The sequence below is a fragment of the Suillus paluster genome, assembly GCF_016628075.1.
Source record: "Suillus paluster strain FC165 chromosome Unknown EDB91scaffold_1, whole genome shotgun sequence".
Classification (NCBI taxonomy): domain Eukaryota; kingdom Fungi; phylum Basidiomycota; class Agaricomycetes; order Boletales; family Suillaceae; genus Suillus; species Suillus paluster.
Genome location: NW_024537561.1, coordinates 1,824,694 through 1,837,599, shown reverse-complemented (window position 1 = coordinate 1,837,599; position 12,906 = coordinate 1,824,694). Strand labels below are relative to the sequence as shown.

At 48.4% G+C, this 12,906-nt stretch overlaps 4 protein-coding genes across 4 annotated transcripts; 3 read left to right on the top strand and 1 right to left on the bottom strand.

Annotated features, from left to right (window-relative positions):
- Window positions 1–1,273: 1,273 nt before the first annotated feature.
- Window positions 1,274–3,677, bottom strand: EDB91DRAFT_1332581 (MFS general substrate transporter; the record flags this gene model as incomplete). Its single annotated transcript, XM_041325403.1, has 15 exons — window positions 3,487–3,677; window positions 3,220–3,427; window positions 3,144–3,167; window positions 3,066–3,090; window positions 2,957–3,012; window positions 2,871–2,892; window positions 2,496–2,818; window positions 2,383–2,446; window positions 2,205–2,331; window positions 2,016–2,147; window positions 1,857–1,965; window positions 1,729–1,808; window positions 1,620–1,685; window positions 1,392–1,477; window positions 1,274–1,336 (listed from the first exon to the last, which is right to left on the bottom strand). Exons 2-15 carry the CDS (start codon window positions 3,414–3,416, stop codon window positions 1,274–1,276), a joined length of 1,374 nt encoding a protein of 457 aa, XP_041184704.1. The 5' UTR covers window positions 3,417–3,427; window positions 3,487–3,677.
- A 769-nt stretch (window positions 3,678–4,446) lies between these two features.
- EDB91DRAFT_40459 (MFS general substrate transporter) lies at window positions 4,447–6,672 on the top strand. Its single transcript, XM_041327146.1, has 11 exons — window positions 4,447–4,931; window positions 4,984–5,007; window positions 5,059–5,083; window positions 5,138–5,193; window positions 5,250–5,271; window positions 5,325–5,647; window positions 5,698–5,761; window positions 5,820–5,946; window positions 5,993–6,124; window positions 6,183–6,291; window positions 6,340–6,672. Exons 1-11 carry the CDS (start codon window positions 4,726–4,728, stop codon window positions 6,563–6,565), a joined length of 1,314 nt encoding a protein of 437 aa, XP_041184703.1. The 5' UTR covers window positions 4,447–4,725; the 3' UTR covers window positions 6,566–6,672.
- A 1,030-nt stretch (window positions 6,673–7,702) lies between these two features.
- EDB91DRAFT_40380 (Fibrillarin-domain-containing protein) lies at window positions 7,703–9,250 on the top strand. The gene is made up of 5 exons (XM_041327141.1): window positions 7,703–7,801; window positions 7,873–7,995; window positions 8,048–8,469; window positions 8,526–8,961; window positions 9,018–9,250. The coding sequence occupies exons 1-5, from the start codon at window positions 7,792–7,794 to the stop codon at window positions 9,038–9,040; spliced, it is 1,014 nt and encodes a 337-aa protein (XP_041184702.1). The 5' UTR covers window positions 7,703–7,791; the 3' UTR covers window positions 9,041–9,250.
- Window positions 9,251–9,260: 10 nt separating this feature from the next.
- On the top strand, window positions 9,261–12,815 carry EDB91DRAFT_1094898 (glycosyltransferase family 39 protein). Its single transcript, XM_041316903.1, has 12 exons — window positions 9,261–9,753; window positions 9,815–10,217; window positions 10,272–10,380; window positions 10,432–10,497; window positions 10,545–10,638; window positions 10,692–10,875; window positions 10,925–11,506; window positions 11,558–11,875; window positions 11,928–11,990; window positions 12,042–12,085; window positions 12,139–12,342; window positions 12,397–12,815. The coding sequence occupies exons 1-12, from the start codon at window positions 9,403–9,405 to the stop codon at window positions 12,418–12,420; spliced, it is 2,442 nt and encodes an 813-aa protein (XP_041184701.1). The 5' UTR covers window positions 9,261–9,402; the 3' UTR covers window positions 12,421–12,815.
- Window positions 12,816–12,906: the final 91 nt, after the last annotated feature.

Here is a 12,906-nt window from a genome sequence, read left to right as displayed (position 1 = left end):
TTTCTTCCTACACTCCTGACATGATCCCTTAATCTACTTCTGAGACCCTCGACACGGGGCTGCTATCCGAGGATTCCGTCTCAACGAATCGATCGCCCGCGATCCCGTCTCAACTATATGAAACGTTCTTACCAGAAATTTAGATCATGCTGCGGGTATTGTCAATGCTGTCGTCGACTTGTTACGAAGAAAAGAAGAAATCCAATCTGCTCTCTTCTTGGAATGGATTCAAAATTGAGGTATTTTGCGGTAGATCTGACAGCGAGATCGCAGCAACGTCAGTAGTTTCCCGACTTCGTACCCCAGGAAGTAGTGGGATTGGGCTATGCCGGCATCTGCCACGCGGTGTGCGTCAGTCTTCGCGCAGGCGGCTGGATCTTCGTCATCCCGCACAAATTCAGCTCATGCTCCAACGCCACGACCACCAGACAGTCTCCCGGCTCGCGCAGGTCCCTCTCAACCTGCGTTCTGCCAAAAGCAGCGGAACACCCCGTGGGCGTGTAGTTCTGGTTCTTCTACGGGTTCCCGAGTAGCAAGATCGGTGCCGATCCCTGTGGTACAGAAAGCTGTTGTTGCAAAGAAAGTTCCGCCGTCGCCTACATTTCCTGCTTTCCCAGTGTTGCTTTTGTCTACATGGATTCTCGGGTGAAACCTTTGGTTAGCAGGAATCAGTCTTTTTGTACTCCACCAACGTGAGCAGCGAGCCTACACTGCCTGTGCTCCTGTACTATTTATCGCAACCTATGAATCATGTGACCATGCATCGTAATACGTTCTCCCGAGTGTGAGTTGTGCGTCCCCACAGTACCCTCATAGACTCCGTGTTTCCCCGACTCCTGGTCATATCATGACACTGTCGCAGGTCAAATTGGACGACCATCAACTTTAATGGACCCCCCCAAACCCGGTCACCTAGTCACCATTCATTGCAAAAGGCGTGAGGAATCTTAAAGGGTAGGTTTCGGTCAAATGCGAGATAAAAGACCGCCCAACTTCCGATTGCACTTCCCCAGCAGTCACATGAATAAGATCTCGATTTGAGTGTGGAGCGGGCATCCACATCCTCAATAACTCTGATCCTCATGATCATGTTTGTGAATTGCCAGACGAACTACTGCAACATATTGGGCAATACATGACAGATCTTGACAGGACAGGATAGGACAGGACAGGACTTAGCATACGACCTCCAATAATCTGATAATCCGCAGGCGGACGACTCGGAAGCTGTCAATCTCCTTGAGTTTACCCAAATATGAGTCGAGACCTTATATTAGAAAAGCCAGTCGTCGAAGCCGTCTATGATCTGTCTAGGAGAGAGTAGGCAGTTGTACCACTATAGAGGTAACACGTTGGAAAAACTAGGAGTTCTGTTCCTAGTTTCAACGTACAGAAGTGACTCGTAGTTCGCAGCGCCCATATGTCATATCCATAATCTCTTCTGCAACGGAAATACCGGAGCTGTTGATCCATTTCACTGGATGGATCATTCAACACTTGCCCCGTAAGCGTCCGAGGTGTAGGTATCGTGCTAAAAGTAGCAATCCTACAGCACACATAATAATGCCACCTAGTCAAAATTAACATTCACACGAAGACCCCTCATTCGATAAACGTACCTGCATAGTATCCTGCGTCAACAAACCCTTCTGATGCGGTTCTGATGGCGCCTGATATTGGAGGACCTGCAATAGCTCCAAAGGCAGCGAGGGACATAAACATTCCCACTCGGCGCCCGGCAGTCTTCGATCTCTCCCATTGCCACGGCAGGCGCAGTAAAGAGAGCTACATATCCCCCTGCGGAGAACCTGAATCGAGTGAGTTGGTAGCTAGTTATGAACAAGTGCCACGCATACCCATTGATGACGGTTATTACAATGAGCTGGGATTCATTTTTAGCAAATGGCCAGGCAACTGTTGTAATTCCCGCTACAGCGGTGAAAGCTGCCATGGTGTTGAGTGGGCCTATCAAATATAAACTCGTGTCATCATAGTCCAAAGCTGTCCAGACTTACCGACTCTATCAGCTATTAGGCCAGCCGACACACGACCAAATGTAGATGATGCATTCGCGATCGCGAGAATATAGAATGAAATATTCTTGGAGACCCCGATTGCTACGGCGCTCACAGAGATGTATGTTAGCTCTGGTAAAATCCGTTATAAACATCAGGAAGCCAAAGTGATAACCACTACGATCATACCTGTATAAAGGCCTAAAAATGCCATTATTCCTGAAATGCAAAAGACGGCATATGCTTTGTTGCGGAATGCTTTGAGATTGAAGAGTCCCCCACTAACATTGGCGGGTCGAAGTCGCCGTTTCATTAACTCGAGGAAATGCGTCAGAGCAAGGGATATCCAGAGGTGTTGACAACATACTATGTTGGCTATCCCCAGGGTAGCAGCCAAAATACATCCAAATACACGCATCGACCATTTAAATCTGAAATTGTATGAGGGAGCATAAATTGTCCATGCTCAGGCGAACGAACCCGACTGATGGAATCAATTTTTGCGCCGCTGCAGGAAACACGGTGCTGCCAATCGAAGCCCCCATGGCGGCGAGCGACAAAGCGAGGCCGCGTCTCTTGTCGAACCAATGCGAGATGACAACAATTGCGGGACCAAATATGACACCGCCGGACGCTCCCAAGCCAAGACCTTGCACAAGAAAGAACTGCCAGTATTGAGTGCATTCCGCGGTTATGAAGGTGCACGCAACGAAAATGCAGCTAGCGGCGAAGCACGGTATCTTGAAGTATCCTAGATCAAACAGTCGTCCTGCCGCAAGCGCTGGAAGATACATGAGCGCGTACTACCAGCAGGACACGTGAGCTACGCAGGTCTACTAGCAGCAACTGACGCACCTGCGTAGAACCGATCCACGCTCTGGAGAGTCCAAAGTGCACATAAATCGATTACAAGGTTGCATCGAACAGACCAAGCAACTTACATAGTCGAAGGAGCGGTGTGACTTAGTAGATTTTCTTCATAATACGCTTGGAAAACCTGAAGGGGGTGATTGTAGGAACTGTGAATATATGATGCCGGGCCTTACTTACACCCCATGCATTTGCCAACCCAATCCTGGTGGAATTTCTTGAACTGAGCTGAGAGGGAAAGAAACGGAGCAAGCTCACGTAGAAAATAAAACTAAATTGACACTGGAATCTGAAGACGTCAGTGACTATTTCAAATAATTTATCGTGCACTCACGCAAGAACGACCAGCCACGCGGTCAATCCTCCATCTGGTGCTCCAGCAACAGGTACTATCACAGGCTTCTGAGAAACCTTTTCATTCAGTGATTCATGGTCGTCCGGAAGAGCTGCTCTTGTTTTCCACCCATCGTACGGTAAGGCTTCAGGCACAAATTCAGTGAGCTCTATGCTAAGTGACTTCTTGCCAGTCATAACTTGACCTGCTGATATACGGAGAGGTCAAAATCAAAAGAGGAAAGCGGGGGGGACGGAGCGACTGTACCAGTGCTGGTATATTCATGCCATTCTGCCGATTTATATATGAGGTATTAAGTTATTGTCCCGTTTCTCGCCCCCTGGAACCTCACTGAAGGCTATATGGTATTCGATTTGACCATCCATTGAGTTATTCTAGAAAGCGCCAGCGAGTGGTTTGAGATTAAAACTATATAAACTTTCACGATCATGACGGGGTAGGACGGGGTCTGAACCTCTTGAAGTGTTAAACCACCAAAAATAGTAATTGCACTTGCTGGCTTTCTCAGCATAACCCGGTTACCCAGCATGATTTGTTATAGTACGACCCGCCTCAACTTTGACGCAAACCACTGGGTTGACTGCAACGGGGTTGCCAGTGCGCACTTGAAATTGTGGGCGTTTATGGAACCAACTGGGAGTGACCCGAATTCTGAAACTTCCGACACGATTTTTCACTGAAAGAGAGTCATAAGAAGTCGCACTAACTTAATATTAAGTCCGGCCTTGAAATTGTATGGGTAATTTCACTGGCAAGCACTAAATACGATGGGCTTGTGTTACCGTTGACTGGCGAAGGCCAGCATGTCCAGTGAATGTTCAAGGTACGCCCCACCCCGTCGTCGTGCATAATGCACTAGAGCTAAAGAATCTTTTAAAAGAAACACACGCAGGTGCAGACAAACCACAGGAGACTGGGCCAGATCATCCTTCAACATCATGAAGAACGACATTTCGAAGGCACGCCCCCGGCACCGTGCACCAAGCATAAATGATGACAAAGTAAATTTCGAATAAGATGCGGGCGTACGAAGAGGGATCGTGCAATTCCCTGCCAAAACGATCAGAAAACCTGACACCCCAAAACCAACCCAAAACCCACTACCTGAAGGTAGCGGGAATCACGATGAGAAGCATGATTCCATTTTGTTCCGAGATCCGGATACGAATAGGCAACCCTTCGAAGCAATTCGCTGCCAAAACGATTGGAAAAACTGACACTCTACCTGGAGCTAGCGGGAATTACAAATTTCTGATGCTTGCATTGGTGTGCGTCATCACATCACAGCTGACGAACAGAATAAAGCACTTACCGGCCCTCAAAGCTTTGCAAATTGCTATAGGCAGTAGCAATGGGCCACATGTCCCGGAGAATACTATATGTACACAACGTCGGCAGTATGACTTGAACATACTAATACAGTCGCTCCTTCCCCCCTGCTTTTCCTGATTCTGACCTCTTCTCTGTGTATTGGCAGGAGAGGCTATGTCCGAGAAGTCACTAAGTATAGAGGCCCTGCAGGGCATTGACTCTGCGTCTGAAGACAGACATCACTTGTCTTGCGATGAGAAGACAAGAGCAACCACTCCAAATGACCAGGAAACACTGGATAAGCAGTCTTTTCGGAAGCTTGTAACACATGTTAGTGAAGCACCGGATGGAGGATTCAGGGCATGGCTTGTGGTTTTTGCGCAAGTACACGTTTAATTCGTTGAAATAGTCACTGACGTCTTCGAATTACAGTGTCGCATTAGTTTCGTTTTCTACGTAAGCTGTTCTCGATTTCTTTTCCCAACTTGACTCAATAGATTCAACCAGGTTTGGTTTTGTGAATTCATGGGGTGTAAGTAGGCTTTGTTGTCTGAATCGTGCACTTGCAGTTCCTACGATATTACAGGTCTTTCAAGCGTACTACGAAGAAGATCTACTACGCCACCTTTCTCCTTCGACTATGTAAGGTTTTAGGTTTGTCTGATGTGATTTTGTGGCTGATCTATTACCCTCTCCAGAGCATGGATCGGTTCTATTCAGGTGTTTTTTATTTCGAGTTCCAGTAAGCTTGCGTAGCTCACGGATCCTGCTAGTATGCACTCGTGTATCTTCCAGCACTTGCGACGGGACGACTATTTGATCTAGGATACTTCAAGATACCGTGCTTCGTCGCTAGCTGCGTTATCGTTGCGTGCACCTTCCTAACCGCGGAATGCACTCAATACTGGCAGTTCTTTCTCGCACAAGGTCTCGGTGTGGGAGTGGGCTGCGGTATCATATTTAGCCCTACTCTCGTCATTGTGTCACATTGGTTCTCCAAGAGACGTGGCCTTGCTTTGTCGGTCGCCGCAATCGGGACTTCGTGCGGTAGCACCGTGTTTCCTGTAGCGGCACAAAATTTGATTCCATTAATCGGGTTCGTTCGACCAATTGCGTGACAATTCATGTGCGTTCATACAATTTCAGATTTAAATGGACAGTTCGTGTATTTGGTTTCATTCTGATGGCTACCCTGGGGATGGCCAACATAGTATGTCGTGACTCGTCAGCACTTGTGGATGGATCTTTGACCGATGCACTTTCACCAGTTATTAGAACGACGGCTTCCACCCCGCAATGTTCATGGGGGACTCTTTAATCTCAAAGCATTCCGCAACAAAGCATATACCACCTATTGCATTTCCGGAATTATGACACTTTTAGGACTTTACACAGGTATAATCGTTGCGATCATCATTGTGCCTTCTGATATTTTAACCAGTGCTCACATACCTCTCCGTGAGCGCCGTAGCAATTGGCGTCCCAAAAGATTTTGCATTCTATTTGATCGCTATCGCCAATGCAACATCTGTGTTTGGACGTTTGTTGGCTGGCCTAATGGCTGATAAAGTCGGTATGTCTACACTGTCTACAGCTTTGGATGATTGGAAGATGAGTTGGTACTTTGACAGGCGCACTCAACGTCATGGTGCCCTACACGATTGTATCGGGAATTATGTCGTTCGCCTGGCCATTTGCTAAAAATGAATCCCAACTCATTGCAATAGCCGCCATCTACGGGTACGCGTCACATTTAAGCCTAGCTAGCTACCAACTCACCTTATCCAGATTCTCCTATGGAGGATATGTATCTCTCTTCTCCGCACCTGTCGTGGCAATGGGAACAATGGAAGATGCCGGGCGTAGAGTGGGAATGTTTATGTCCCTCATTGCTTTTGGAGGCCTTGCAGGTCCCCCAATATCAGGTGCCGTCAGGACTGCGACAGCGGGGTTTGTTGAGGCAGGTTATTATGCAGGCAAGTCTATCAACACGCGATCTTTGAGTGAACGTTGATCTTGTTCAGGTGGCACCATTATATTCGCTGTTGCATTGATGGTTTTGGCGCGGCACCTCCATCTGGGACGCCTATGGGGCAAGTTTTGAATGATCGTGAAACGAATCTCAGAGGCGCTGTGCGCTAGAAAGGCACAGAAAGAATGGATACGACCAGATTCGTGCAAGGTGCCGAGCACTATCGACACTCCATGTCACGTTCATAATAATAAACTATTGCAACAATTTGTTTTGTACATTGAAGCTCAGCACAGAGCTCTTTGGTGTGTACGGCAGTCTGATCGGGGGACGAAGGGGAGATGCAAACTGTCTGGCACTTCGTTCGACACGACCTTTAGGGACAGCTGCTGAGTCGGTATTACATGCAGACTCGGACATGGAAAACCCCTGGAGGGGGCTTCGACAGCTAGGTTGTCAGTTGCTTTGTTGTTGTGAGATCATCGTTGGGGAATTTCACAAACCTTGCTCATCGAGCACTCGAAGATTGAGTCGAGTGCGATATGATGCCTTCAGATGATGCAGGCCATAGGTAGAAACGTCTCGAATGAAAGTTGCTCAATGAACACAAGTAAGGCCAGGGGGAGCCCAACGCTCGACGCGCTAATTTGTTTTGGCATGGGAAATTGGCACATCCAACTAGGTTCAGACATACATAAGTACTCGGCAGGTGTATCGCTATAATGTGCCTTCCAATGTGCCCTCAATCAACGTCCAACCCTCAACGACTCATACCCCTCCGCAACTTGTTTTGCCGACTTCTCGTGAGTCAATGGTATGCCTCGGAACAATAGGTTAGAAATATCAAAGACATCGACATCTCGATAGAACTGCAGCTTTTGCTCCAGCGAGTCAGTTTAGAGGGTTGGTTTGAAGTATTAAGCGAGTTGAACGAGGACGACCCAAAATGTGAAGTGCTGTGAACTGGCCGTGCACCCGGTGGAATCGGACGGACCGTGGTATCACAAGACGTTGTAAGGCATTTTTCGCAGTACTTCGTTGTTCATGCCGCTAGACAGCCACATGTCTGAAAAACACCGCAGCATCTGATGAAGTCGAAGTCGAAGGCCTGATATCAGGCCCGGAACTCGGCCAGGAGTGATGAAGGTGTGAGTTATACGCGAGCGTGACGAAAAGTCACACAAGTTGCCAACAAAGGACAAACATCGAAAACCAAGGTTTGCGAAAATTTTGAAGACCAAGCTACAAGGTCATTTGCACAACTTTTAATGGCATTTGGTATGTTCACGTCTTTTCTACTGTTTACAAAACCTCTGGACAGGGTTCTTCGTCTAATCTATGATTTGCAGGAGCATCAGGAAATCGCGGTGGATTCGGTAGAGGAGGAGGCGGACGCGGGGGAGGTGGTGGTGGTGGACGGGGAGGAGCAGCAAGAGGAGGTGGTAGAGGAGGCGGTAGAGGAGGCGGTCGTGGTACGTTGATTTTTCACTTTATTATCTTATCTTTTTGGATCAATCTCTTTAGGTGGTGGTCGTGGTGGAGGCTTTGAAAGTCGCGGGCGAGGTGGAGGAGGTCGCGGAGGAGGTAGGGGTGGTGGTGGCCGAGGTCGTGGAGGCCCCGGTGGTGGAGCCAGGGGCGGTGCGAAAGTCATTCTCGAGCCTCATAGACATCCAGGTGTCTTCATCGCCAAGGGGAAAGACCACCTACTTGTCACAAAGAACCTTGTCCCTGGAGAAAGTGTTTATGGCGAGAAGCGGATATCCATCGAAGGTGGCGTCGAAGACACAAAGGTCGAGTATCGTGTATGGAATCCTTTCCGGAGTAAGCTGGCGGCGGGTGTATTGGGCGGTATGGATAAGATTTTCATTGAACCTGGAAAGAAAGTTTTATACCTCGGTGCTGCTAGCGGCACGAGTGTCAGTCACGTAGCAGATATTGTTGGTCCCGTGAGTCACGTTCTTCATCTTCATCGTTACAACTCTGGTATTGAACGCAGTTCTAGGAAGGTGTTGTTTATGCTGTCGAATTCTCACCACGGTCAGGGCGTGATCTGATCAACATGGCAAAAAAGCGAACAAATGTCATTCGTGAGTGTTTCCAAAGTCGTGATCTGCAATTGGGGTCAACACAATTTCTTATAGCCATCGTGGAGGATGCCCGCCTTCCTAACAAATACCGCATGCTGCTGTCAACGGTCGATGTTATATTCGCAGACGTTGCACAACCCGATCAAGCGCGGATTGTCATCCACAATGCGCAGTTCTTCCTCAAAGATGGTGGACACGTGGTCATTTCCATCAAGGCTAGCTGTATAGATTCGACAGCAGCGCCTTCCGCCGTTTTTGTGCAGGAAGTACAAAAACTACGAGAAAATAAGTTCAAGCCTATTGAACAAATCACACTTGAGCCGTACGAGCGTGACCACGCTATGGTTTCTGGTAAGTAGTCTCCGTGTCTCCGTGTTTGCTACTTGTGTCTGACGGCTTGATCACAGCTCAATACCAGCGACACGTATAAAATGTGCACGCACTTGCTGCCTGCTTTTGAATGATCTTTGTAGTTGGTATTATCGTTTGTCGTTAAAAGTATTTGTGGTCATATCTTCGATACGAACTTGTGCTTTTATTCTAATTATTGCAAACTTCTCTGTATATGTATATGAAAGTTAACATTTAGGGAATAGTAGGTTTTGTGTACCCGCGACCCTCACGTGTCACATCAATAGATTTCAGGCACTGGTTCGACACTGGTTGGTAGTTCTGGTTGCGACGCTTCAAGAACGCGTGAACGGAGGCTAGCGCATCACTTGCGCAAGACTACCAACTTCCCAAAGGCTCCATAGGCCTTGTTCGATCAAAAAAATAACAGAGGAAGGGCAGATGAGACCCCCTCAAGTCCAAATAGACTTTGGTACACCACCCGGCACGCCTCCACGCACGTCTTCGGAATTTGAAGAAATTCCTTATCCTACCACCCACTCATCTTACTCTAATAACTACAAACACGAAGAATCGTTGCCGTTACACCACATGAACGAGGATACGTCGACAAGGCGAAGGGTAGCTAGAGGGCCCGGCAGCAGCGGCGGGTTTATGAGCGGTGATGAGCATGAAAGTGAAATGCACTACGACGACGACGGGAAGGACGTGTACTCAAAACTAAGACCTGTCAAGGGCCGTGTCAGTAGCGGGCGTGTTCACAGGCCTCCGCCTCCGCCTCCAACTTCGATAGTACGTATCCCTTACCACTGTTGAGACCTGCTGCGCATCCTGACATTGAGCGCTCACCCAGAGCGAGTTCATATCTCAGAACCTAGAGCACCTCCCGCCGGTCATCTATACTCTTCTCTCGTGCTGGACCCGCTTCCACAAAATAGGTCATGCCAATACCGTTGTTTGGGACGAGGCGCACTTTGGCAAGTTTGGGTCGCATTACCTCAAACGCGAGTTTTATTTCGATGTCCACCCTCCGCTTGGGAAGATGCTTGTCGGCCTTGCGGGTTTACTATCGGGTTACAATGGGCAGTTCGAGTTTAAAAGCGGAGAGGTGTATAATGAAAATGTCCCGTATGTGGCCATGCGGGTCATGATGGCGACCTTTGGTGTGGCTTTGGTTCCGCTGGGGTGGTATACTGCAGTTGAGTTGGGAATGAGCTCATGGTCTTGTCATTTGGTTGCGCTCATGGTTCTGTGTGGTGAGTGTCATGTTCGCAAGTAAAAGCCGCTGGCGCTTCATGTTCTGCATGCAGATGTTGCCTGGTTGTGTATATCGCGGTTTATTCTACTGGACTCTATGCTTCTCTTCTTCACTTTCACCACGGTCTTTTTCCTCACCAAATTTCACAATCAACAATACCAGTATGTGTTTGACGCGTCGTGTGTGCAGCTCAATACTGACGCTCGCAACAGATCATTCTCCTTCGACTGGTGGATGTGGCTTGCATTTACAGGTGCATCCATCGGCTGTGTGACGAGGTCTGATACATTTTTTCCCTAAATGCGCCTTCGCTGATGTGCCTCAGTGTCAAATGGATTGGATTATTCGTGACTGCTGTGGTTGGCTTGTACACCATCGAGGATCTCTGGGAGAAGTTCGGTGATCTTCGCATGTCTAATGTGAGGCCTATCACTTTTATGACGTTGCTCCTATAAGCTGATACCTTCGACAGCGGGATCAATTTCGACACTGGGCAGCTCGCGTGCTCTGCCTTATCGTCCTCCCGATCATGGTATACATGTGGTCCTTCAAAATGCATTTTCTGATCCTAAATCATTCGGGTCCTGGCGACTCTACGATGAGCTCGCTATTCCAAGCCCAACTTGTCGGCAACGATTTTGGCAAGAATCCGCGGGGTTGGTTTGACTCCTTGTGTAAATCGGAACATCACTGATAAGATCCCAGAAATTGCAATTGGCTCAAAAATCACCTTGAAAGGCATGGGGTGGGGTGGAGGTCTCCTGCACTCCCATGTTCAAACTTATCCCATCGGTTCAACTCAGCAGCAGGTTACTTGCTATCACTATAAAGATGATAACAACCAGTGGACTGTCCTTCCCACTTGGGAAGAGCCTGAATACAACCCAAACAGCGAGTTGCGGTTCCTCCAAGATGGCGACGTCATCCGCTTGCAGCATGCACCCACGACGCGAAACTTGCACTCGCACTCGGTGGCAGCACCCGTGACGAAGCTCAACAATGAAGTTTCATGCTACGGTAACTCGACTGTTGGAGATTTCCACGACAATTGGGTGGTCGAGGTCGTCGATGATATCAATCAGGGAACCAAGGAGCACGTGTCGAGAATCCATTCACTCACAACCAGATTGAGGTTCAAACACCAGGCTCTAGGGTGCTACCTGTACGCTGCGAATGCAGTCCTACCTCAGTGGGGCTTCAAGCAGCTTGAAGTCAGCTGCACCAAGGAGAACGACCCAGAGGACATTCACACGTACTGGAACGTGGAGAGTCACTGGAACGACCGATGTGAGCCGCAGTTCTTGTTTCTTCAATGTAACACTGACGTTGGCGTTTAAGTGCCTCCTGGCGATGCGAAATTTTACAAGTCCCCGTTCCTCCGTGATTTCTGGCATCTTAATGTGGCCATGATGACTTCCAACAACGCACTTATCCCTGATCCCGACAAGGAAGATATACTTGCGTCGAGTCCCAGCGACTGGCCTTGGATGCGGCTAGGCCTCAGGATGTGTGGCTGGGGAGACCATCAACCAAAGTACTACCTTCTTGGCACACCTGTGATCTGGTGGGGCGGCACTGTCAGCCTGATGGTTTCGGTTATTGTTCTCGGCGTCTACCTGTTGCGCCAGCAGCGCAAGTACGTCGATATGACTCCCCGTAAGCTCACTCGCCACCTATATCGCAAGTATGTGTTAACTCATCATCTCAGAACAATGGGATCATTTCTTGTATGTCGGAAAGATTGCTGGTTTTGGATGGTTTTTGCATTATTGTGAGTCTGAATATCTTTGTTCACTTTAGGGACTCACAAGTCGCTCTCCAGTCCCGTTCTTTATCATGGGCCGTGTCACATATGTTCATCACTATGTACGTGTCTATGTTGAAGTTGAAAAAGCTTCTATTGACCCACAATCGATCAGCTCCCTACTCTCTACTTCTCCGTTCTCATGCTCGCTCACCTTCTTGACCACTTCATTTTCTCCGCACGCTGGAAGGACAAGACAAAGCGTGTTGCCTTCGGTATCTGTGCCTTCTTGATCGTCGGAAACTTCTGGTGGTTCAGAGGAATGGCATGGGGTATTGACGGACCAATCAATGACCATTGGGGCCTCCTGTGGCGCAAAGTAAGTTCATGTTTTGTACGGCTCCTAGGACGCGGGTTGACTTTTGGTCATTAGACTTGGAACATATATAATGCATAGATTTGCTCTCAGGCGGACTCTATATATCGACGGCGCCTGCCCTGTGATGTGTTTGTGCAATGGATCATCTAGTTTCAATTGTGGAGGCATCAAGGCTCAGTGATTATCAGCCGTGCTACTGTGTTTGAATGTATCGATGGCACATTTTTCTGGGCACCCAGACAAGCTAGGGAATCCCGTCGACCCCATGACTGATATAATGTCTCCCGAGGCGGGCGCCTGGTGTGCATACTCACATGGCGCACGACGACTCTCACCATTGACAACACCCTTGACGAGCCCACACGTTAAACAACCTGAATAATTCGCGAGGAAAAGTCACAAGAGGTTAAGTGCCCACCACTAGACTGCTTCAAGACATGTACAACCTAGTGCAAAATATTAGGAGATATCGCACCATAAGGCTATCATGAGTACGTCGGTCCGGCGGCCATTTTTGAATTATTCCTGGAATTATGGTGTGGATCGTGGCTGTACATCTCACGA

Coding starts and splice junctions, on each gene's coding strand:
- EDB91DRAFT_1094898 (XM_041316903.1), top strand. CDS start 9,403: ATGAGACCCCCTCAAGTCCAAATAGACTTTGGTACACCACCCGGCACG. Junction 9,754..9,814: donor CTCCGCCTCCAACTTCGATA/GTACGTATCCCT, acceptor GCGCTCACCCAG/AGCGAGTTCATATCTCAGAA. Junction 12,343..12,396: donor GGGGCCTCCTGTGGCGCAAA/GTAAGTTCATGT, acceptor TTTGGTCATTAG/ACTTGGAACATATATAATGC.
- EDB91DRAFT_40380 (XM_041327141.1), top strand. Junction 7,996..8,047: donor CGGTAGAGGAGGCGGTCGTG/GTACGTTGATTT, acceptor CAATCTCTTTAG/GTGGTGGTCGTGGTGGAGGC. Junction 8,962..9,017: donor TGACCACGCTATGGTTTCTG/GTAAGTAGTCTC, acceptor GCTTGATCACAG/CTCAATACCAGCGACACGTA.
- EDB91DRAFT_40459 (XM_041327146.1), top strand. CDS start 4,726: ATGTCCGAGAAGTCACTAAGTATAGAGGCCCTGCAGGGCATTGACTCT. Junction 5,084..5,137: donor GTTTTGTGAATTCATGGGGT/GTAAGTAGGCTT, acceptor ACGATATTACAG/GTCTTTCAAGCGTACTACGA. Junction 5,648..5,697: donor AATTTGATTCCATTAATCGG/GTTCGTTCGACC, acceptor ATACAATTTCAG/ATTTAAATGGACAGTTCGTG.